The sequence below is a fragment of the Bos javanicus genome, chromosome 12 (genome assembly GCF_032452875.1).
Source record: "Bos javanicus breed banteng chromosome 12, ARS-OSU_banteng_1.0, whole genome shotgun sequence".
Lineage (NCBI taxonomy): Eukaryota > Metazoa > Chordata > Mammalia > Artiodactyla > Bovidae > Bos > Bos javanicus.
The window spans coordinates 70243054-70267733 of record NC_083879.1 but is presented as its reverse complement, the minus strand read 5'-3'; the positions used below and the strand labels follow the sequence as shown (position 1 = coordinate 70267733).

Here is a 24680-nt window from a genome sequence, read left to right as displayed (position 1 = left end):
AGTTTCAATATAAGTTTAATGGGTATTATGCACCAGCCTATGCATAAAGTTATCAAAGGCAGCCCTGGTCTGATCTCCAAACAAAACTTTTCATTATATATTGGTAAAGTTTGCTCAAACAACAACAAATTGGCTTGAAACAAATATCGAGTATCTCTGGCAAGGAGTAAATGACACCAGTTACAAAATTTTTAATCTACAGAGAACTTTCCCCAAATGTTTCTGATTCTCCAGAGGAGGTACAAACTTTTGTACCAAATGACACTTACCTTGCAGTAAATCATATGGCACATGGCTACTCTTAATCTCATTCCTATACGCTGAACGTAATAGAAGCAAAAGTGCACCAGAATTGACCAAATGAAAAGGCAGAGATTCAGTACAGCAGTGTAGCCATAGGTTTTGAACAAAACCCCAGAATCAGAGGGATCAAACTTTTGAAAATGAGTAAGTAAATCCTCAAAATATCTCGGTAATAGTACTCTGAAGGTTTCCTAAAAGGAAAGGAAAAGAAACCTTAATTAGAAATACAAGCCATATCAGTTTTTCTTATCACAAGCTTCACTTTTTTTAATTTAATTTTTTCTGTGGTTCAGTTGCTAAGTCATGTCCATTGCTTTGTAACCCCATGGACTGCAGCATGCCGGGCTTTCCTGCCCTTAACTATCTCTCAGAATTTGCTCAAACTCATGTCCATTGAGTCAGTGATGCCATTTAACTATCTCATCCTCTGTCGCCCCCTTCTCCTTGTGCCCTCAATCTTTCCTAGCATCAAGGTCTTTTCCAGTGAGTTGACTCTTTGCATCAGGTGGCCAAGAATTGGAGCTTCAGCTTCAGCATCAGTCCTTCCAATAAATATTCAGGATTGATTTCCTTTAAGACTGACTGCTTTGATCTCCTTAAAGTCAAAGGGACTCTCTTCAGAACCACAGTTTGAAAGCATTAATTCTTCAGTGCTCAACCTTCTTTATGGTCCAACTCTCACATCTATACATGACTACTGGAAAAACCAAAGCTTTGACTATGTGGACCTTTACTGGCACAGTAAAGTATAGTTAATTTCCAATGCTATGTTAGTTTCAGGTGTACAGCAAAGTGATTCAGTTATACATATACATATATCTATTCTTTTTCAGATTCTTTTCCCATATAGGCTATCACAGATTATTGAGTAGAGGTCCCTGTGCTACACAGTGCTGTCTGCTCACTGTGTGATGCTTTGCAACCTTATGGACTGTAGCCTGCCAGGCTCCACTGTCCATGGGATTCTCCAGGCAAGAATACTAGAGTGGGTTGCCACTTCCCCTCTAGGGGATCTTCCTGACCCAGGGATCAAAACCACATCTCCTGCATCTCCTGCATTAGCAGGTGGATACTTCACTACTAAACCACGAGGGAAGCCCCATGCTACACAGTAGGTCCTTGTTAACTATTAGTATCAATTTCATATATAGTAGTGTGTATATATTCACCTCAAAGTCCTAATTTATTCTTCCCTCTGCCTTTCCCCTTTGAAAACCATGCTTGAAGTCTGTTTGGAACAACGTTCATTTGTATCATTTTTTTAGATTCCACACATAATTGATACCATATGATATTTGTCCTTCTCTATCTGACTTACTTCACTCAGTGTTATAATCTCTAAGCCCAACCGTGTGGTTGCAAATGGTATTATTTCATTCTTTTTGGTGACTGAATAATATTTCATTGTATATACATACCACATCTTCTTTATCCATTTCTCTGTCAATAGACTTTTATATTGCTTCCAGACTATTGTAAATAGTGAAGCAATGAACACTGAGGTGCATGTCTCTTTTCAAATTAAGGTTTCCTCCAGATACATGCCCAGTAGAGGGATTGCTGGATCATGTGGTAGTTCTATTTTTTTAGTTTTTTTGAGGAACCTCCAATCTCACCAACAGTGTAGGAGGTTTCCTTTCTCTCCACATCTTCTCCAGCATTTATTATTTGCAGACTTTTTCATGATGGTTATTCTGACTGGTGTCAGGTGACAACTCATAGTTTGATTTGCATTTCTCTAATAATTAACAATGTTAAGCATCTTTTCATGTGCCTTTTGGCCATCTGTCTGTTTTCTTTTGACAAATGTCTATTTAGACCTTCTGCAAATTTTTTGATTGGGTGTATATATATATATATATATATATATATATGTATGTATTTTGAGCTGCATAAGCTGTTATATATTTTGAACATCAATCCCTTGTCAATCACTTCATTTGCAAATATTTTCTCCCATTCTGTGGGTTGTCTTTTCATAAAAGGAGAAATCAACATTGGCACAAGAAAGTGGGGTACTTTAGCACTCCACTTACATCAATGGACAAACCATACAGACAGAACAATCAATAAGGAAACAGAGGCCTTAAATGACATATTAGACCATATGGACATAATTGATATTTATATGACATCCTATATGAATGCAGCAGAATACACATTCTCTTCAAGTGTACATGGAACATTCTCCAGGATAGCTAACATGCTGGGCCACAAAGCAACCCTCAATAAATTTAAGAACACTGAAATCATATCAAGCATCTTATCCAACCACAACATTATGGATTACAAAGCAACTACAAGGGAAAAACTGTTTAAAAAAAAAAAAAAACAGATATGAAAGCTAAATAATATCTTACTAAGCAACCAATGCATCACTGAAGAAACCAAAAAGGAAACCAAAAAATACCTAGGGACAAATGAAAACAAAATGATCCTAAACCTATGGAATACAGCAAAAGCAGTTCTAAGAGGGCAGTTTATACTAATACAATCTTATCTCAGGAAACAAGAAAAATCTCAAATAAACAACCTAATCTTACACCTCAAGCAACTAGAGAAAGAAGTAAAAAAAAAAAAAAAAAAAAATTCAAAGTTAGGAGAAGGGAAAAAATGATAAATATTAGTGCAGAAATGAATTAAATAGAGATAAGGAAAATAATAGAAAAGATCAATGAAACTAAAAGCTGGTTCATCAAAAATATAAGCAAAATTGATAAGCCTTTAACCAGACTTATCAAGAAAAAAAGGAAGAGGGCTCAAATCAACAAAGTTAGAAATGAAAAAGGAGACATTACAATGGACACTAAAGAAATACAAAGAAAGATGAGAGACTACTATAAGCAAATATATGCCAATAAAGTGGACAACCTCAAAGAAATGGACAAGTGTTTAGAAAAATAAAACCTTCCAAGATTGAATTTTGAACCAGGAAGAAGTAGAAAATATGAACAGACTAATCATAAGTACTGAAATTGAAACTGTGAGTAAAAACCTCCCAAAAAACAAAAGTCCAGGACCCGATGGCTTCACAGACAAAGATACCACAAAAAAAAAGAAAATTACAAGCCAATCTCACTGATGAACATAGAAACAAAAATCCTCAACAAAATACTAGCAAATCAAATCCAACAACACATTAAAAAGATCACACACCATGATCAAGTGGGATTTATCTCAGGGAGGCAAGGACTCTTCAGTATATGCAAATCAATCAATGTGATATATTATATTAACAAATTGAAGAATAAAAGCCATATGATCATCCCGATAGATGCAGAAAAAGCTTTCAACAAAATTTAACACCCATTTATGGTAAGAACTCTGCAGAAAGTGGGCATAAAGGGAACTTACCTAAACAAAATAAAGGCCATATGCCACAAACCCACAGCTAACATACTCAATGGTGAAAAGTTGAAAGTATTTCCTCTAAGATCAAGAACAAAAAAAGGATGTATATTCTTGTCACTCTTATTCAACATAGTTTTTAAAGTCCTAGCCACAGCAATCAGAGAAGAAAAAGAAATAAAGGAATCTAAATTGGAAAAGAAGTAAAATTTTCACTGTTTGCAAATGACATGATACTATACATAGAAATTGCTAAAGCTGCTACCAGAAAACTACTAAAGCTCATCAATGAATTCAGTAAGCTTTCAAGAAACAAAATCAATACCCTTAAGTCTCTTGCATTTCTATACACAAACCAGCTTCACCTTTATTATTAGCATATTAAAATGGCATTTTCACAAAATGCTACACTCATGGCTAATCTAAAAGAAAAATATACAGATCTACTCTCTTCTATAAGACAAGCAGACAATAGCTTTAAACTTAAGCCAAAATTTTCCAAGGTAATAAATCCTTGGTACACTGTGTTTGGTACACTGTGGATGCTCAATAAATATTACATCCAGCGTTTTAGAACACATTTAGTAAAACACCAAGTGAGTCTTTGCCTAAGATGAATGAGGAAAAGGTGACAGAAGAAGGATAAGAGGTTTGCTTCCATATGAGCAAGCCCTGCTGGTAGCCTGCCCCTGTCCCCTGTAGTCTCAACATCCCAGCCCAACAGAAAAGTCAAGATGGCACATGTAGGCATGACACACTCCTGCTATCATCTTTTGCTTTAAGAGCCTTTATGAACTGACACATTGGAAAAAAACAGATACAATCTTTCCCAGCCAGAATTCCACATGTCAGCAGATCAAGATATCAGACTTTAGCTTTTGTTGGAGTATCACAAATAAACCAGGCTTGGGAGATTCCCAAACTCTCAGCTCCAGGTGGCACTGCATCAATATATCTCTAGACCTTAGAAGCTGGGATGTTCCTTGGAGTTAAAAGTTAAACACAGCAGAAGACAAGCTAAAAATAAAACATCCGTGGTTCTCCATCAGCCACACACTGCAGGTGTTGGTTTGGAAGAAATTATTTCTTCCCCAGAGCAAAAATTTAAAATACTAAACCAATAAGTTGGGAGGCATTAGGCCTTAACTCCTGAGTAAGACTTACAGAAAACAATTGTCTTTCCCCAAAGAAATAGCAACACTTGCCCACCCTGCCAAATAGCCACTCCACCAAACATCCTACTACTTCCTCCCTGTAGTCACACCTTGAGAAAGTACCCTTTTTCCCCAGGAAGGAAAATCAAACTCTCAACACGAATTCAAGTCACAAAAAGTAAACACTTAGGCCCTCAACATCATTTCCTCCACAGACTTATCAAAAGACAAAATGCCAAAAGCTTGGAAATCTTTCTGGAATTCCATTTTGAGATAAATTTTTCCTTTAAGCAATCTCCTTACTAACACAGACAAGGTAAACAACTGGCAGGCCTGCTTTGATAGTTCTCTTCTGTTATCTGAAGTTGGGGAACCCATGCACAAGAGGAAGGGAAAGCAGAATCCAAAACACCAAACATAAGACAAAACTAACGAGCATTTTCTGCTCAGCCAACTAGTACCCAATCAGGATATTTACAGAAAGCTATCCTCATCCCTCAGATGGGTGTGACACTGAACCCCAACACTCCTGTTTTGTTGCACACACATGTTCACACCCTGTATCAACTGCTTTGTTTTCCAAGAGGTCACAGAAGTTTTCATCTACTATAGAGAAGTAGGGCTTCCCCAAAGGCTCAGCGTTAAAGAATCTGCCCGTAATGCAGGAGATGCAGCAGGAGCTGCAGGTTCGATCCCTGGGTCAGGAAGATCCCCTGGAGAAGGAAATGGCAACCCACTCCAGTAGTCTTGCCTAGAGAATCCCATGGACAGTGAAGCCTGGCAGGCTACCATCCATGGGGTTGCAAGAGTCAGGCACAACTTAGCAACTAAACAGCAACAATAGAGAAGTAAGCAAATAATGCTTAGTTAAATATGGGTAAGATGATCAAATCAGAGCAAGATGCTCAGTTCTCAAAAGCACAAAGGCTCACTATTACCTTTCCAGCATGCTTCATCATTCATTCCAAGGGGCATGAAAAGCTTAAAAGAGCCCCTCATACAATAGATGATAAAACACACTTTTTATAGAGTTTACTGAGGTGGAATGGGAGGCTTGCACAGAGAAGCAAGAATGTCAAACTGGACACATGCACAGTTCCAGCCCAGGTATGGCCAAGGACAGCCCAGTGCTGCAGCCTGCAAACCTGGGGCTCTCCACCAGAAGCCCAGCACTAACACCTGCCTTCCCAAACTGTCCTGAAACTTATGATTGTCTCTGGGAGTCACTGTTGCCTGTTACTCAGCTCTTTGATTTAGCCTAACATTGGTGTAATTATAAAAGAAAGTAAGAGCAATATCACCCACCAAAGAGCATACCGACAGATGCAACAAATTCGGGGGTCGGGGGGAGTGCAAATAAAGGTACGTCATTACTGCTTAAGTGTCAGGATTTTTATACTAAAAGGTATCATTTAATAACCCAGTTTAAAAAAACAGTCTTATTAAAGAGTAATGCTAGTTCATGTCCCATAGCTTGAACTCCTCTGTCTATTCTTGATCCTGAACCTCAACTAGTAAGAAATACAACAGCTGAGAAAATAGTCACTATCAGACTTGAAACTAACCAGATAAGTAGGAACAAGGACAAAAATCATCCTCATAAATCCTTCACTTTTGACACGAATCTATGACCCAATGAAAATTCTTTCCACAAACCAACTAAAAATAGTTTTATTCCTTCACAAGTATTCTTCACAACTGTAAAACCATACAAGATTTTTTTAAAGAGCCCAACTTAATTCCACAATGCTCATCATTCAAAGTTCTCTGAGAGTCTCAGAGTCTCTGAGGCAGACATTTCTTGATGGAGTCCTTCGTATTCAGCCTTCTAAAAGCATCATCTGTTTGACCCCATGTCTTGGTTCAGGGGAACTTCTTACACGTTTGGTGCTAGAATTTCCTCAGAGGGTACAATGCCTCCTCAGTGTTTCCCCATGAAACATTTCTTGCCCAATTCCATGATCAAAAAAAAAAAAGAAAGAAAACACAGGATATAGAAATAAGAAATCAGGCAAAGAAAGACTGCTTGAGTCAAACATAGGCAGAAAAGAGTGAGTTTGTGGGAAAATGAACAGGTAGTTAATCTTTAGAAATGGGGAAAATGTGACAAGAGTAGAGTTTAGAAAGATCCAGAACTAAGGAGGAAAAGCAGTGAATCTGGGGAAATCATAACCATCAGGACCCTAGATATACTTTCACTCCTCTTTTACACAGTGGTCTTCATCCTGACTGCACCTTAGCATCACCTAGGGGAGCAATGCAGTTAAGAGCACTCAAAGAACTGAGACCTGCCTCCAGAATCTGCTTTAGGTTCAACTGGTTAAGGATGGATCCTGAAGTTCCCTCTCCATGAACAATTCTGGGTACAGGAACTAATCCCATGTAAGTATCTGCTATCCTCCTCTCCCACAATGTCATGGCATTTGAGCCTGGAAAAGCTACAGACATACTTACAAGTACCACAAAGGCTGACTGAATTGGTAGGTGGGTTGATTGGTTGGTTGATTGATTGGCTGTGCGTGGTCTTCATTACTGAAAATAAGCTTTCTCTAGTTGCAGCAAGCATGGGCTAGTCTGTAGTTATAGTGCCCAGGCTTCTAATTGTGGTGGCTTCTCATGTTGCCTAGCACGGGCTCTTTGCACGTGGGTTTCCTTAGTTGTGGCTCCCAACCTCTAGAGCACAGGCTCAGTAGTTGTGGTGCAGTGGGGTTTAATTACCTTGTAGCACGTGGAATCTTTCCAGACCAGGGATAGAACCAGTGTCCCCTGCATTGGCAGGCTGATTCCTAACCACTGGAATGCCAGGGATGTCTATCACAAAGGGTTTTAATCAGAATTCAATATGACATATCATACTTCCAGAAAAATCTTTATGACCCCAAATCCTGAGGTTCCAATGATGAAATTAAGACCTTTCTGCACAGTAGGAAAAATTGAGTGTTCAGAAAACACTACATTCACAAAATGAAAAGATGAATCCAAATGGGTTTGTTAAGTTGCCTCTAAAAGGAGAAGGAATTAGAATGGAACAAGGATATCACCTTTTTAAAAAAAAAAAAGTAGCTCTTCTGCTGATTTAACTTTGGAAGCATGAAACCATTATACAGAATTATAATTACAAAACAACTAATTTTTTAAAAAGCAACTCCTAAAATCTCAAAGTGAAACAAAAGTAACTAAATATATACTCATCCAATTGGTTGGCAGAGCCATATTAAAAAGAACTATTTTTAAATGATTTTAAAACAAAATAATTTGAAAATGTACCCTCTGTGTGAGATATCTACTTAAAGAGAATATGAACTGCAAAAAAATTCTAAAACTCTTTTGAGAAGTCACATTATGGGTGATAATGTTCATATCATAAGGTAAAACACTTGAATATAATTATATTGCTATCATTGAAAACTGGGATTAGATATGGGACAACAGAGAATAGATGACAGGAAAAAAGAGATATATTATAGATTTAAGAGAAATGAGATGAAGAAAAAACACTAATGTCCTGAATCTGATTTGAATTGGAAATACTCATGTAGACTCATGATATGTTTACCTTAAAAAAAAAAAAAAATGTATTCTACAGCTTCCCTGGTGGTCTACTGGTTAGAAATTCACCTGCCAAATACAGGAGACTCTGGTTCTATTTCTGACCCAGGGAGATTCCACATGCCAGAGTGTAACTAAGCCCATGTGCCACAACTACTGAAGCCTGAGTGCCCTAGAGCCTGTACTCTGCAACAAGAGAAGCCACCACAGTGAGAAGCCCACACACCACAACCAGAGAGTAGCCCCCATTCACAGCAACCAGAGAAAAGCCCACACAGCAACAAAGACCCAGCACAACCAAAAATAAAAATAAACCAAATTTAAAAACTGTTAAATGTATTCTCTCTTTGTCCAATCAAAAAGCTGAGAAGCAATAAACAACTAAGCAGCAAGGAGCAACTCTAGTGCTCAGACTATAAACTTTAGATACCATTTCCCACCAAAAGGAGCCAGAGTTGCTTGAAGAAATTCTGATACCAGGGCTGGGGGAAAAGCTGTACAAGATGAACTAGAAATATCTTGTCACACCAGAAAGGAAAAAAGGCTAGCTAAGCCTACTAGAATATGTACAAAAGACTTAGGACCCAACCTGGATGGACTCCCACTGGCCAAAGATGGCCAAAGTTTGGCTTAAGCATAACAACTGTAATCATCATAACAACTGAAGCACATCAGAAATGCTTAAATACTCTGGGGCTTCACAAAACAACAAAATAAATAACAACGGCACAAAATTCATTATCTCCAGAGGAGAAGCAACTTACTATTTTGAAAACTAGTTTTTAAAATGTAAAAACAGGCAGTTCAAGATGGCAGAATAGAAGGACATGCACTCATCTTCCCCTGCAAGAGCACCAAAATTGCAACTCACTGCTGAACAACTATTGACAGGAGGATGCTGGAACATACCAAAAAAAAAAAAAGATACCCCACATCCAAAGACAAAGCAAGACCCGGGTTCGAGCCCTGGGTTGGGAAGATCCCCTGGAGAAGGAAATGGCAATGCACTCCAAGACTATTGCCTGGAAAATCCCATGGACAGGGGAGCTTGGTAGACTACAGTCCATGGGGTCGCAAAAAGTCGGACACGATTGAGCGACTTCACTTCACTTCACCTCACTCACTTAATACCATTTTGTCATGATTGGTCAACAGAAAAATAATACTCTATATCATGAAAACTACAATTTAATAGAAAAAACTTGTTACCACTTTTGTTTTGTTTTGTTTTTAATTTTATTATTATTATTGTTATTTACTTTACAATATTGTATTGGTTTTGCCATACATCAACATGCATCCACCATGGGTGTACACGTGTTCCCCACCCTGAACCCCTGCCTCCCACCTCCCTCTCCATACCATCCCCCTGGGTCATCCCAGTGCACCAGCCCCAAGCTTCCTGTATCCTTTTTTTAAATCCAGATGCATATCAGAATTATCTTGGAATTTTTCAAAAAATATAAATGTATAGGTATTGCTTTTTTTTCTCCAGAGCTTTAGATGTATCTCTAATGAACAGCCATGTTTAAAAATAACTGGACTGGAGGAGCCAAGATGGCGGAGGAGTAGGACGGGGAGAACACTTTCTCCCCCACAAATTCATCAAAAGAGCATTTAAACGTCGAATAAATTCCACAAAACAACTTCTGAATGCTGGCAGAGGACATCAGGCACCCAGAAAAGCAACCCAACTCTTCGAAAGGAGGTAGGAAAAAATATAAAAGACAAAAAAAGAGACATAAGAGGGAGGGACGGAGTTCCATCCCGGGAAGGGAGTCTTAAAAGAGAGAAGTTTCCAAACACCAGGAAACCTTCTCACTGCTGAATCTGTGCCGAGCTTTGGAAGCACAGAGGGCAACATAACAGGGAGAAAAAATAAACAAGTAAAACTCACAGATTGCGAGCCATACGGTATCTTCCCCAGCGGAGAAGCAGCACAGACGCCTGCACACGCCATTAGCAAGCGGGGGCTGGGCAGGGAGGCGTGGCGCCGGCTGCATCGCTTAGAGTAAGAATCTGGCCTGAATACCCTGAGCACTATCTGAGCAAAATAATTTGGGCTAGCAAACCAGACTGTGGGATATCTACCACGTGAAAAGCCAGCCCCAACCTAAGACACCGCCAGGCCCGCGCATGGAACAAAGGACTGAACAGAGATAGCCGGCTGCAAACCTTCCCCCTCTGGTGACAGGCAGCCAGAGCAGGAAGGGGGCAATCGCAGCCCCAGAGAGACATTATCTATAAAACTGTAAGCAGGCTTCTTTGCTAACTAAAACTTCTTGGGGGTCTGGACGGTCAACATCTGCCTGAGAAGGTGCGCCGGTTTTACACCAAGATAACCGAGTGGCGGGGAGGCGATAAGTCGCAGCATTGGAGTTCGCCAAACACCTCATCACCTGAGCTGCTCGGACCTGGGAAGAGCACAAAATGCAGGCCCAACTGAGTCTGCGCCTCTGAGGACTACCCGAGTGCCTGAACCTGAGCGGCTTGGACCTGGGAGGTACATGCAGCCCAGGGCTGGCCTCGGATTGTTCTCGGCGGAACAACCTAGAGCCCGAGCAGTGTGGGCAGGGAGGCTACACGTGCCGTGAGTGGGGGCAGACCCAGTGTGGCTGAGGCACTGCGAGCGCATGCCAGTGTTATTTGTTTGCAGCATCCCTCCCTCCCTCCCCACAGCGCGACTGAACAAGTGAGCCTAAAAAAAAAAAAAAAAGTTTCCCCCACCGTCCCCTTTGTGTCAGGGCGGAAGTCAGACACTGAAGAGACCAGCAAACAGAAGAAGTTATAACAGAGGGAAACGCCTTGGAAGCTACGGGCAATAGATTAAAACCCCGTGGTTACTACGGACTACATAGGAAGGGGCCTATAGATCTGGAGAAATATAAGTCGGACCAAGGAACTAGCCAAAAATGAACTGAACCCACAATACAACAAAACCAGAGAAAGTCCTAGATATATTTTTACTATTTTTACGATCTTTCTTTCTTTCTTTTTTTTTAATTAAAAAAAATTTTTAAGTCCTCTATTGTTCCTTTAATTTTCACTTTTATAACCTATTGCTTTGCAAAAAAAAAAAAAAGACCTTATTTTTTTCTTCTTCAGCAAACTTCATATATATATATTTTATAATTTTTTGACCTTTTTTTTTCTTCTTCTTTTCTTTAACATTGTATTTTTGAAATTCCAAACTCTACTCTAGTTTTTCAATTTTAGCTTTTTGGTATATGTTATCAATTTTGTACCTACAGTTTTTTTTTATAATTTCTGTGACTTTTTTTCTTTTTTCTGTTTCATTCTCTTCTTCTTTTATATAACATTGTATATCTGAAATTCCAAACTCTACTCTAGATTTTTAATTTATGCTTTTTTGTATTTGATATCAAATTTGTACCTGTATTTTCTTTATAATTTTGTGACATTGTTTTTGTTTGTTTGTTTTCTCTCTTTATGTTTCTTCTTCCTTTTTTTTTAACATTGTATTTTTGAAATTCCAAACTCTACTCTAGATTTTTAATTTTTGCTTTTATGTATTTGTTACCAATTTTGTACCTTTAAGAACCCAATCTTCAGGACCCATTTTTCACTAGGGAGCGAGATTACTGGATTGACTGCTCTCTCTCCCTTTGGACTCTCCTTTTTCTCCACCAGGTCGCCTGTGTCTCCTCCCTAACCCCTCCTCCCTAACCCCTCTCTACTCTACCCAACTCTGTGAGTTTATGTGTGTTCCAGATGGTGGAGAACACTTAGGGAACTGATTACTGGCTGAATCTGTCTCCCTCCTTTTCATTCCCCCCTTTTATCCCTCTGGCCACCTCTGTCTCCTTCCTCCTTCTTCTCTTCTCTGTATAACTCCATGATTATCTCTGAGCGGTCCAGTTGTGGAGTGCACATAAGGAAGTGACTACTGGCTACCCCACTCTCTCCACTATTGATTCCACCTCATCTCATTTGGGTCACCTCTAACTCTCTCCTCCCTCTTCTCTTCTCCATGTAACGCTGTGAACCTCTCTGAGTGACCCTCACAGTACAGAAACTTTTCATCTTTAACGTAGATGTTTTATCAATGGTGCTGTATAGAAGGAGAAGTTTTGAAACTACTGTAAAAATAAGACCAATAACTGGAGCAGGAGGCTTAAGTCCAAACCCTGACTCCAGGGAACTCCTGACTCCAAGGAACATTAATTGACAGGAGCTCATCAAACGCCTCCATACCGACACTGAAACTAAGCACCACACAAGGGCCAACAAGTTCCAGAGCAAGACATACCAAACAAATTCTCCAGCAACAAAGGAGCACAGCCCTGAGCTTCAAGATACAAGCTGCCCAAAGTCACCCCAAAACCATAGACATCTCATAACTCATTACAGGACATTTCATTGCACTCCAGAGAGAAGAAATACAGCTCCACCCACCAGAACACCGACAGAAGCTTCCCTAACCAGGAAACCTTGACAAGCCACCTGTACAAACCCACACACAGTGAGGGAAAGCCACAATAAAGAGAACTCCACAAACTGCCAGAATATAGAAAGGACACCCCAAAATCAGCAATTTAAACAAGATGAAGAGACAGAGGAATACCCAACAGATAAAGGAACAGGATAAATGCCCACCAATCCAAACAAATGAGGAAGAGATAGGGAATCTACCTGATAAAGAATTCCGAATAATGATAGTAAAATTGATCCAAAATCTTGAAATTAAAATGGAATCACAGATAAACAGCCTGGAGACAAGGATTGAGAAGATGCAAGAAAGGTTTAACAAGGACCTAGAAGAAATAAAAAAGAGTCAATATATAATGAATAATGCAATAAATGAAATTAAAAACACTCTGGAGGCAACAAATAGTAGAATAACAGAGGCAGAAGATAGGATTAGTGAATTAGAAGATAGAATGGTAGAAATAAATGAATCAGAGAGGATAAAAGAAAAATGAATTAAAAGAAATGAGGACAATCTCAGAGACCTCCAGGACAAAATTAAACGCTACAACATTCGAATCATAGGGGTTCCAGAAGAAGAAGACAAAAAGAAAGACCATGAGAAAATACTTGAGGAGATAATAGTTGAAAACTTCCCTAAAATGGGGAAGGAAATAATCACCCAAGTTCAAGAAACCCAGAGAGTCCCAAAGGGATAAACCCAAGGCGAAACACCCCAAGACACATATTAATCAAATTAACAAAGATCAAACACAAAGAACAACTATTAAAAGCAGCAAGAGAAAAACAACAAATAACACACAAGGGAATTCCCATAAGGATAACAGCTGATATTTCAATAGAAACTCTTCACGCCAGGAGGGAATGGCAAGACATACTTAAAGTGATGAAAGAAAATAACCTACAGCCCAGATTATTGTACCCAGCAAGGATCTCTTTCAAGTATGAAGGAGAAATCAAAAGCTTTTCAGACAAGCAAAAGCTGAGAGAATTCTGCACCACCAAACCAGCTCTCCAACAAATACTAAAGGATATTCTCTAGACAGGAAACACAAAAACGGTGTATAAATTCGAACCCAAAACAATAAAGTAAATGGCAACGGGATCATACTTATCAGTAATTACCTTAAACGTAAATGGGTTGAATGCCCCAACCAAAAGACAAAGACTGGCTGAATGGATACAAAAACAAGACCCCTACATATGTTGTCTACAAGAGACCCACCTCAAAACAGGGGACACATACAGACTGAAAGTGAAGGGCTAGAAAAAGATTTTCCAAGCAAATAGGGACCAAAAGAAAGCAGGAGTAGCAATATTCATATCAGATAAAATAGACTTTAAAGCAAAGGCTGTGAAAAGAGACAAAGAAGGTCACTACATAATGATCAAAGGATCAATCCAAGAAGAAGATATAACAATTATAAATATATATGCACCCAACATGGGAGCACTGCAGTATGTAAGACAAATGCTAACAAGTATGAAAGGAGAAATTAACAATAACACAGTAATAGTGGGAGACTTTAATACCCCACTCACACCTATGGATAGATCAACTAAACAGAAAATTAACAAGGAAACACAAACTTTAAACGATACAATAGACCAGTTAGACCTAATTGATATCTATAGGACATTTCATCCCAAAACAATGAATTTCACCTTTTTCTCAAGCGCACATGGAACCTTCTCCAGGATAGGTCACATCCTGGGCAATAAAGCTAGCCTTGGTAAATTCAAAAAAATAGAAATCATTCCAAGCATCTTTTCTGACCATAATGCAGTAAGATTAGATCTCAATTACAGGAGAAAAACAATTAAAAATTCCAACATATGGAGGCTGAACAACACGCTGCTGAAAAACAAATCACAGAAGAAATCAAAAAAGAAATCAAAATTTGCATAGAAACGAATGAAAATGAAAACACAACAACCCAAAACCTGTGGGACATGGTAAGAGCAGTCCTAAGGGGAAAGTTCATAGCAATACAGGCACACCTAAAGAAACAAGAAAAAAGTCAAATAAATAACCTAACTCTACACCTAAAGCAACTAGAAAAGGAAGAAATTAAGAACCCCAGGGTTAGTAGAAGGAAAGAAATCTTAAAAATTAGAGCAGAAATAAATGCAAAAGAAACAAAAGAGACCATAGCAAAAATCAACAAAGCCAAAAGCTGGTTCTTTGAAAGGATAACTAAAATTGACAAACCATTAGCCAGACTCATCAAGAAACAAAGGGAGAAAAATCAAATCAATAAAATTAGAAATGAAAATGGAGAGATCACAATAGACAACACAGAAATTCAAAAGATCATAAGAGACTACTATCAGCAATTATATGCCAATAAAATGGACAACGTGGAAGAAATGGACAAATTCTTAGAAAAGTACAACTTTCCAAAACTCGACCAGGAAGAAATAGAAAATCTTAACAGACCCATCACAAGCACGGAAATTGAAACTGTAATCAAAACTCTTGCAGCAAACAAAAGCCCAGGTCCAGACGGCTTCACAGCTGAATTCTACCAAAAATTTAGAGAAGAGCTAACACCTATCCTGCTCAAACTCTTCCAGAAAATTGCAGAGGAAGGTAAACTTCCAAACGCATTCTATGAGGCCACCATCACCCTAATACCAAAACCTGACAAAGATCCCACAAAAAAAGAAAATTAAAGGCCAATATCACTGATGAACATAGATGCAAAAATCCTTAACAAAATTCTAGCAATCAGAATCCAACAACACATTAAAAAGATCATACACCATGACCAAGTGGGCTTTATCCCAGGGATACAAGGATTCTTCAATATCCGCAAATCAATCAGTGTAATACACCACATTAACAAATTGAAAAATAAAAACCATATGATTATCTCAATAGATGTAGAGAAAGCCTTTGACAAAATTCAACACCCGTTTATGATAAAAACTCTCCAGAAAGTAGGAATAGAAGGAACATACCTCAACATAATAAAAGCTATAGATGACAAACCCACAGCAAACATTATCCTCAATGGTGAAAAATTGAAAGCATTTCCCCTAAAGTCAGGAACAACACAAGGGTGCCCACTTTCACCATTACTATTCAACATAGTTTTAGAAGTTTTGGCCACAGCAATCAGAGCAGAAAAAGAAATAAAAGGAATCCAAATTGGAAAAGAAGAAGTAAAACTCTCATTATTTGCAGATGACATGATTCTCTACATAGAAAACCCTAAGGACTCCACCAGAAAATTACTAGAACTAATCAATGAATATAGTAAAGTTGCAGGATATAAAATCAACACACAGAAATCCCTTGCATTCCTATACACTAATAATGAGAAAACAGAAAGAGCAATTAAGGAAACAATTCAATTCACCATTGCAACAGAAAGAATAAAATACTTAGGAATATATCTACCTAAAGAAACTAAAGATCTATATATAAAAAACTATAAAACACTGGTGAAAGAAATCAAAGAGGACTCTAATAGATGGAGAAATATACCATGTTCATGGATTGGAAGAATCAATATAGTGAAAATGAGTATACTACCTAAAGCAATTTATAGATTCAATGCAATCCCTATCAAGCTGCCAACAGTATTCTTCACAGAGCTAGAACAAATAATTTCACAATTTGTATTGAAATACAAAAAACCTCGAATAGCCAAAGTGATCTTGAGAAAGAAGAATGGAACTGGAGGAATCAACCTACCTGACTTCAGGCTCTACTACAAAGCCACAGTTATCAAGACAGTATGGTACTGGCACAAAGACAGAAATATAGATCAATGGAACAAAATAGAAAGCCCAGAGATAAATCCACGCACATATGGACACCTTATCTTTGACAAAGGAGGCAAGAATATACAATGGATTAAAGACAATCACTTTAACAAGTGGTGCTGGGAAAACTGGTCAACCACTTGTAAAAGAATGAAACTAGAACACTTTCTAACACCATACACAAAAATAAACTCAAAATTGGTTAAAGATCTAAACGTAAGACCAGAACTATAAAACTCCTAGAGGAGAACATAGGCAAAACACTCTCTGACATAAATCACAGCAGGATCCTCTATGACCCACCTCCCAGAATATCGGAAATAAAAGCAAAAATAAACAAATGGGACCTAATTAAACTTAAAAGCTTCTGCACATCAAAGGAAACTATCAGCAAGGTGAAAAGACAGCCTTCAGAATGGGAGAAAATAATAGCAAATGAAGCAACTGACAAACAACTAATCTCAAAAATATACAAGCAACTCCTACAGCTCAACTCCAGAAAAATAAACGACCTAATCAAAAAATGGGCCAAAGAACTAAATAGACATTTCTCCAAAGAAGACATACAGATGGCTAACAAACACATGAAAAGATGCTCAACATCACTCATTATCAGAGAAATGCAAATCAAGACCACTATGAGGTACCATTTCACACCAGTCAGAATGGCTGCGATCCAAAAGTCTACAAATAATAAATGTTGGAGAGGGTGTGGAGAAAAGGAAACCCTCTTACACTGTTGGTGGGAATGCAAACTAGTACAGCCACTATGGAGAACAGTGTGGAGATTCCTTAAAAAACTGGAAATAGAACTGCCTTATGACCCAGCAATCCCACTGCTGGGCATACACACTGAGGAAACCAGAAGGGAAAGAGACACGTGTACCCCAGTGTTCATCACAGCACTGTTTATAATAGCCAGGACATGGAAGCAACCTAGATGTCCATCAGCAGATGAATGGATAAGAAAGCTGTGGTACATATACACAGTGGAGTATTAGCCATTAAAAAGAATTCATTTGAATCAGTTCTAATGAGGTGGATGAAACTGGAGCCTATTATACAGAGTGAAGTAAGCCAGAAGGAAAAACACCAATACAGTATACTAACGCATATATATGGAATTTAGAAAGATGATAACAATAACCCTGTGTACGAGACAGCAAAAGAGACACTGATGTATGGAACAGTCTTATGGACTCTGTGGGAGAGGGAGAGGGTGGGATGATTTGGGAGAATGGCATTGAAACATGTAAAATATCATGTATGAAACGAGATGCCAGTCCAGGTTCGATGCACGATACTGGATGCTTGGGGCTAGTGCACTGGGACGACCCAGAGGGATGGTATGGGGAGGGAGGAGGGAGGAGGGTTCAGGATGGGGAGCACATGTATACCTGTGATGGATTCATTTTGATATTTGGCAAAACTAATACAATTATGTAAAGTTTAAAAATAAAATTTAAAAAAATGAAAATAAAATAAAATTTGGTAAACACTTTAAAAAAAATAAAATAAAAATAACTGGACTATATGATGATCTTTTACTTTTATCTAACTTGCTTCACTTTTTCTATTTCATATTCAGTGCTCCAATTTTATTTAGTTTGTATTTTCCAATTTCTCCATCTCTTCTTTTGTTTTTGATGTTCTTCCTCAAGCCTTTATCAAGTGCAGTAGGAAAGCTTTTGTATAAATAAATAATATATATAATATATATATTTTAGAAAACATGAGCTTTTACCTAGATAAAAATTTTATGACATTTTGATTCTACTTGTTTGACTTAGTATGGATAGAATGCTAGATTCCTAATTTTAAAAAAATAAATACCTGAAAAGCAACAAAGGTTTACTGTATAGCATAGGGAGTTATAATCAATATCTTATAATAACCTATAATAGAAAATAATTTAAAAAATAATATATGCATATATGTATAATTGGAGTCTTCCCTTGTGGCCCAGAATCTGCCTGAAATGTGGGAGACCTGGGTTCGATCCCTGCATTGGGAAGATCCTCTGGAGAAGGGAATGGTAACCCACTCCAGTATTTTTGCCTAGAGAATTCCATGGACAGAAGAGCCTGGCAGATTACAGTCCATGGGGTCACAATGAGTTGGACAGGACTGAGTGACTAATACTACTATATATAATTGAATCACCTTACTGTACATCTGAAACATTGTAAGTCAACTACACTACAACAAAGCACATATATTAAGGAAAAAAAGTAAAAAAGAGACTTCACTGGTGGTCCAGTGGTTAAGACTCCACGCTTTCAATGCAGGGAATATGGGTCTGATCCCTGGTCAGGGAACAAAGATTCCACATGTCACTTGGCTTGGCAAAAATAACAAAGAAGGGGGGAAAAAATGCTTTAAGTTAAAAAAATAAGAATTTCCCCTGACATTCCTATGCATACTATAGCTCGGGGTAACCAAAGAGTTAACAATGACAAAGTGGCTCTTTATTTTAGCTAATAAATGAAAAAGGTAAAAATTAGAATTAGAACGTCAACATTTTGTAATTCCTAATGAGTTAATGAAACTTGAGTAATGATTATGAATAGTTCCTAACATCTCACACACAAAAAAAGAGAAGACTTTATCTACTTTATAAGGGAGGTGCACAACCGTACAAGCCTACCTCCTATATAAAGGAGGGGCAGAGAAATCCTGAATGAGTCAGATCAGCTTCTAACCACTAACTTAAGGTGCCAGAAAGTGAAAGTGTTAGTCGCTCAATCGTGTTCAACTCTGTGACCCCCATGGACTGTAGGCTGTCAGAGGAACATGTTAAATGACACAGCGAGAGAAGCAGTCAGCCAAATCCAGACTGTGGGAATCTCTCCAGGACAAACAACTTGGTTTCTTCCATTTAAAAAATAATAATAAGACTGTTCTATATATTTGTGTCTCTTTTGCTGTCTCGCATACAGGGTTGTTGTTATGCGACACAGCAAAAGAGACACAGATGTATAGAACAGTCTTTTGGACTCTATGGGGGGTGGGGGGGGAGATGATTTGGGAGAATGGCATTAAAACATGTATAATATCATATAAGAAACGAATCGCCCGTCCAGGTTTGATGCAGGATACAGGAAACTTGGGGCTGGTGCACTGGGATGACCCAGAGGGATGGTATGGGGAGGGAGGTGGGAGGGGGGTTCAGGATGGGGAACACGTGTACACCCATGGCAGATGCATGCTGATGTATGGCAAAACCAATACAATATTGTAAAGTAAAAAAATAATAATAAAATAAATAAATAACCAAAGAGGAATAACTTTAAAAAATAATAATAAGTAAAATAAATAGCTGAGAGGAAAGAGACAGGAGGTAGAGGGGAATAGAAAGTAACCCATGCAACCTCTGTCAACCAAATGCACCTTTTTTGATTCTGCTTCAGACTACAAGGCAGGGGGAAATAGGACAAATGTGTGCAATGGCTCAATATTGATGATATTAAAGTTAATGTTTATGACCAACTTAGATAGCATATTGAAAAGCAGAGACATTACTTTGCCAACAAAGGTCCATATAGTCAAGGCTATGGTTTTTCCAGTGGTCATGTATGGATGTGAGAGTTGGACTGTGAAGAAAGCTGAGCGCTGAAGAATTGATGCTTTTGAACTGTGGTGTTGAAGAAGACTCTTGAGAGTCCCTTGGACTGCAAGGAGATCCAACCAGTCCATTCTAAAGGAGATCAGCCCTGGGTGCTCTTTGGAAGGAATGTTGCTAAAGCTGAAACCAGTATTTTGGCCACCTCATGAGAAGAGTTGACTCATTGGAAAAGACTCTGATGCTGGGAGGGATTGGGGGCAGGAGGAAAAGGGGACGACAGAGGATGAGATGGCTGGATGGCATCACTGATTCAATGGACGTGAGTTTGAGTGAACTCTGGAAGCTGGTGATGGACCGGGAGGCCTGGCATGCTGCAATTCATGGGGTTGCAAAGAGTCGGACACGACTGAGTGACTGAACTGAACCGAACCGAAAGTTAATGTTTAGGCATAATAATGGGAATAGAGTTATATAAAGGGACAATTCTACATCTTTTAAAGATACAGACTAAAATATTTACAGAATAAAAATGATGTGATATCTAGGTACTGCTTCAAAATAATTTGGGGAAGTGAGAGTAGGGTTTCAGATGATTCAAGACTGCTCGTGAGTTGGGAACTATTGAAGCTGACTTAGGATGACATAGAGGCTTATTTTCCCCCTACCCTCTGAGTTCTTAACTAACACTCCCTGTAATAAGAGACAGAATAACAAGAGAAAAAGAAACAGAAGTTTATTAATATGCAGACCTCCTATATACCTGGGAGATACTCAGGTATCTCCTGGCTCAATTCACTACCTTAAATACCATCTTGAGCTCAAGACAAACAAAAAAGTGAGGTAGTAGTTATAAGAAATTAATAGGAAAAGCAACACCATGGGACTGGGTGTGTCATGCATAATTAAGGCTTCTGGAAGACTTTTCCATTGACAGGATTCTTATGTGATTTAGAGCCATCTTTCTGGTACAAAGAGGGAGACACTCTTACAAATGGAGATTTCCTTTATCAATGTAAATGTCCCTCACAGAAGGTTAGTTTATACTCTGTCTTCAGATCTTCTCCTGTGTCTAGTCTCAAAAAAAAAAAAAAAAAATCAGCTCCAAACAATCCAAAGATGCATGTTCTGGGGTGACATATTCTGCTGCCCTATAATCCTATACTGTTTTTGTATTTTTGAAATATTCTTGAAAACCTATGTGGCACACCTGAAAATAATACAATGTTGTAAGTCAATTATACTTCATTTATTTTAATTTTTAATGCTATAATAAAAACTTACACATGCTTTTAAAAAGAAAACGAAAGTGGATTGAAAAGATAACCTTCATTTATTGACGGAGGAAACAGAACAGGCTCCATCTTGAGAGCAAGACTCCATCTTGGGCTGGACTGTGAACTTTGAGCTTCATGCCCAGTATCTATGGAAACAACATACTAATAGAAAACCAGACACCACCTCCCCCCCACCCCAGAGGAAGGAGCCTCAGGATTTGTACCTAGACTCTCCAGTCACCTAAAAGAATGTGCTAATTATCTCTGTAACAGAACAAAGTCATAAAACCCATTATGTTTATCAGGATATGACCACAGGCCTATTGATAAATGTCCACTGTTTAAATATCTAGGCTTATGACACATGAGCCTAGATATGGCACAAACACAAGTGACTGTGACGGAGCACAAGCATGGCCCAGAGGAGCTAACCGACATCCAAGGCCAAGGGCAGCACTGGGAGGAGCTACCCCACATCCAAGGAGCAGTGGCTGCGCGGGTGCAGGAGGGCCTAGAGGAGCTACTCCACGTTCAAGGTCAGGAGGGGCGGTGGTGAGGAGATACCCCTCCTTCAAGGTAAGGAGCAACGGCTGCGCTTTGCTGGAGCAGCCATGAAGAGATACCCCATGTCCAAGGTAAGAGAAACCCAAGTAAGATGTTAGGTGTTGCAAGAGGGTATCAGAGGGTAGACACACTGAATCCATAATCTCAGAAAACTACTCAATCTAATCACACTAGGACCACAGCCTTGTCTAACTCAATGAAACTAAGCCATGCCCTGTGGGGCCACGCAAGACAGGAGGGCCATGGTGGAGAGGTCTGACAGAATGTGGTCCACTGGAGAAGGGAATGGCAAACCACTTCAGTATTGTTGCCTTGAGAACCCCATGAACAGTATGAAAAGGCAAAATGATAGGATACTGAAAGAGGAACTCCCCAGGTCAGTAGGTGCCCAATATGCTACTGGAGATGAGTGGAGAAATAACTCCAGAAAGAATGAAGGGATGGGGCCAAAGCAAAAACAGTACCCAGTTGTGGATATGACTGGTGATAGAAGAAAGGTCCGATGCTGTAAAGAGCAATATTGCGTAGGAACCTGGAATGTTAGGTCCATGAATCAAGGCAAATTGGAAGTGGTCAAGAGTGAATGTCAACACTCTAGGAATCAGCAAACTAAAATGGACTGGAATGGGTGAATTTAACTCAGATGACCATTATATCTACTACTGAGGGAAGGAATCCCTTAGAAGAAATGGAGTAGCCATCATGGTCAACAAAAGAGTCCGAAATGCAGTACTTGGATGCAATCTCAAAAATGACAGAATGATCTCTGTTCGTTTCCAAGGCAAACCATTTAATATCACAGTAATCCAAGTCTATGCCCCAACCAGTAACACTGCAGAAGCTGAAGTTGAACGGTTCTATGATGACCTACAAGACCTTTTAGAACTAACACCCAAAAAAAGATGTCCCTTTCATTATAGGGGACTGGAATGCAAAAGTAGGAAGTCAAGAAACACCTGGAGTAACCAGCAAATTTGGCCTTGGAATATGGAATGAAGCAGGGCAAATGCTCATAGAGTTTTGCCAAGAGAACGCACTGGCCACAGCAAACACCTTCTTCCAACAACACAAGAGAAGACTCTATACATAGACATCACCAGATGGTCAACACCGAAATCACATTGATTATACTCTTTGCAGCCAAAGATGGAGAAGCACTATACAGTCAGCAAAAACAAGACCGGGAGCTGACTGTGGCTCAGATCATGAGTTCCTTATTGCCAAATTCAGACTTAAATGGATTTGTTTAATGACCTCAATCAAATCCCTTACGATTATACAGTGGAAGTGAGAAATAGATTTAAGGGACTAGATCTGATAGATAGAGTGCCTGACAAACTATGGACTGAGGTTCATGACATTGTACAGGAGACAGGGATCAAGACCATCCCCATGGAAAAGAAATGCAAAAAAGCAAAATGGCTGCCTGGGGAGGCCTTACAAATAGCTGTGAAAAGAAGAGAAGTGAAAAACAAAGGAGAAAAGGAAAGATATACCCATTTGACTGCAGAGTTCCAAAGAATAGCAAGGAGAGATAAGAAAGCCTTCCTCAGTGAACAGTGCAAAGAAATAGAGGAAAACAGTAGAATGGGAAAGACCAGAGATCTCTTCAAGAAAATTAGAGATACCAAGGGAACATTTCATGCAAAGATAGGCTCGATAAAGGACCAAAATAGTATGGACCTAACAGAAGCAGAAGATATTAAGAAGAGGTGGCAAGAATACACAGAAGAATTGTACAAAAAAGATCTTCACGATCAAGATAATCACGATGGTGTGATCACTCACCTAGAGCCAGACATCCTGGAATGTGAAGTCATGTGGGCCTTAGAAAGCATCACTTCGAACAAAGCTAGTGGAGGTGATGGAATTTCAGTTTAGCTATTTCAAATCCTGAAAGATGATGCTGTGAAAGTACTGCACTCAATATGCCAGCAAATTTGGAAAACTCAGCATTGGCCACAGGACTGGAAAAGGTCAGTTTTCATTCAAATCCCAAAGAAAGGCAATGCCAAAGAATGCTCAAACTACTGCACAATTGTACTCATCTCACACGCTAGTAAAGTAATGCTCAAAATTCTCCAAGTCAGGCTTCAGCAATACGTGAACTGTGAAATTCCTGATGTTCAAGCTGGTTTTAGAAAAGGCAGAGGAACCACAGAAAAATTGCCAACATCTGCTGGATCATTGAAAAAGCAAGAGAGTTCCAGAAAAACATCTATTTCTGCTTTATTGACTATGCCAAAGCCTTTGACTGTGTGGATCACAATAAACTGTGGAAAATTCTGAAAGAAATGGGAATACCAGACCCCCTGACCTGCCTCTTGAAAAACCTGTCTGCAGGTCAGGAAGCAACAGTTAGAACTGGACACAGAACAGACTGGTTCCAAATAGGAAAAGGTATACATCAAGGCTGTATATTGTCACCCTGCTTTTTTAACTTATATGCAAAGTGCATAATGAGAAACGCTGGGCTGGAAGAAGCACAAGCTGGAATCAAGATTGCCGGGAGAAATATCAATTACCTCAGATATGCAGATAACACCACCCTTATGGCAGAAATTGAAGAAGAACTAAAGAGCCTCTTGATGAAAGTGAAAGAGGAGAGTGAAAATGTTGGCTTAAAGCTAAACATTCAGAAAACTAATATCATGGCATCTGGTCCCATCACTTCATGGGAAATAGGTGGGGAAACAGTGG

At 39.0% G+C, this 24680-nt stretch overlaps 1 protein-coding gene across 1 annotated transcript in view; it reads right to left on the bottom strand.

Annotated features, from left to right (window-relative positions):
• The window catches only part of LOC133258057 (ATP-binding cassette sub-family C member 4-like), a 395899-nt gene that overhangs the window by 267766 nt on the left and 103453 nt on the right, over positions 1–24680 (bottom strand). Inside the window, exon 6 of the mRNA XM_061434396.1 lies at positions 270–494. Coding sequence (XP_061290380.1) covers positions 270–494 — 225 coding nt within the window. The remainder of the gene's footprint in view (positions 1–269; positions 495–24680) is intronic.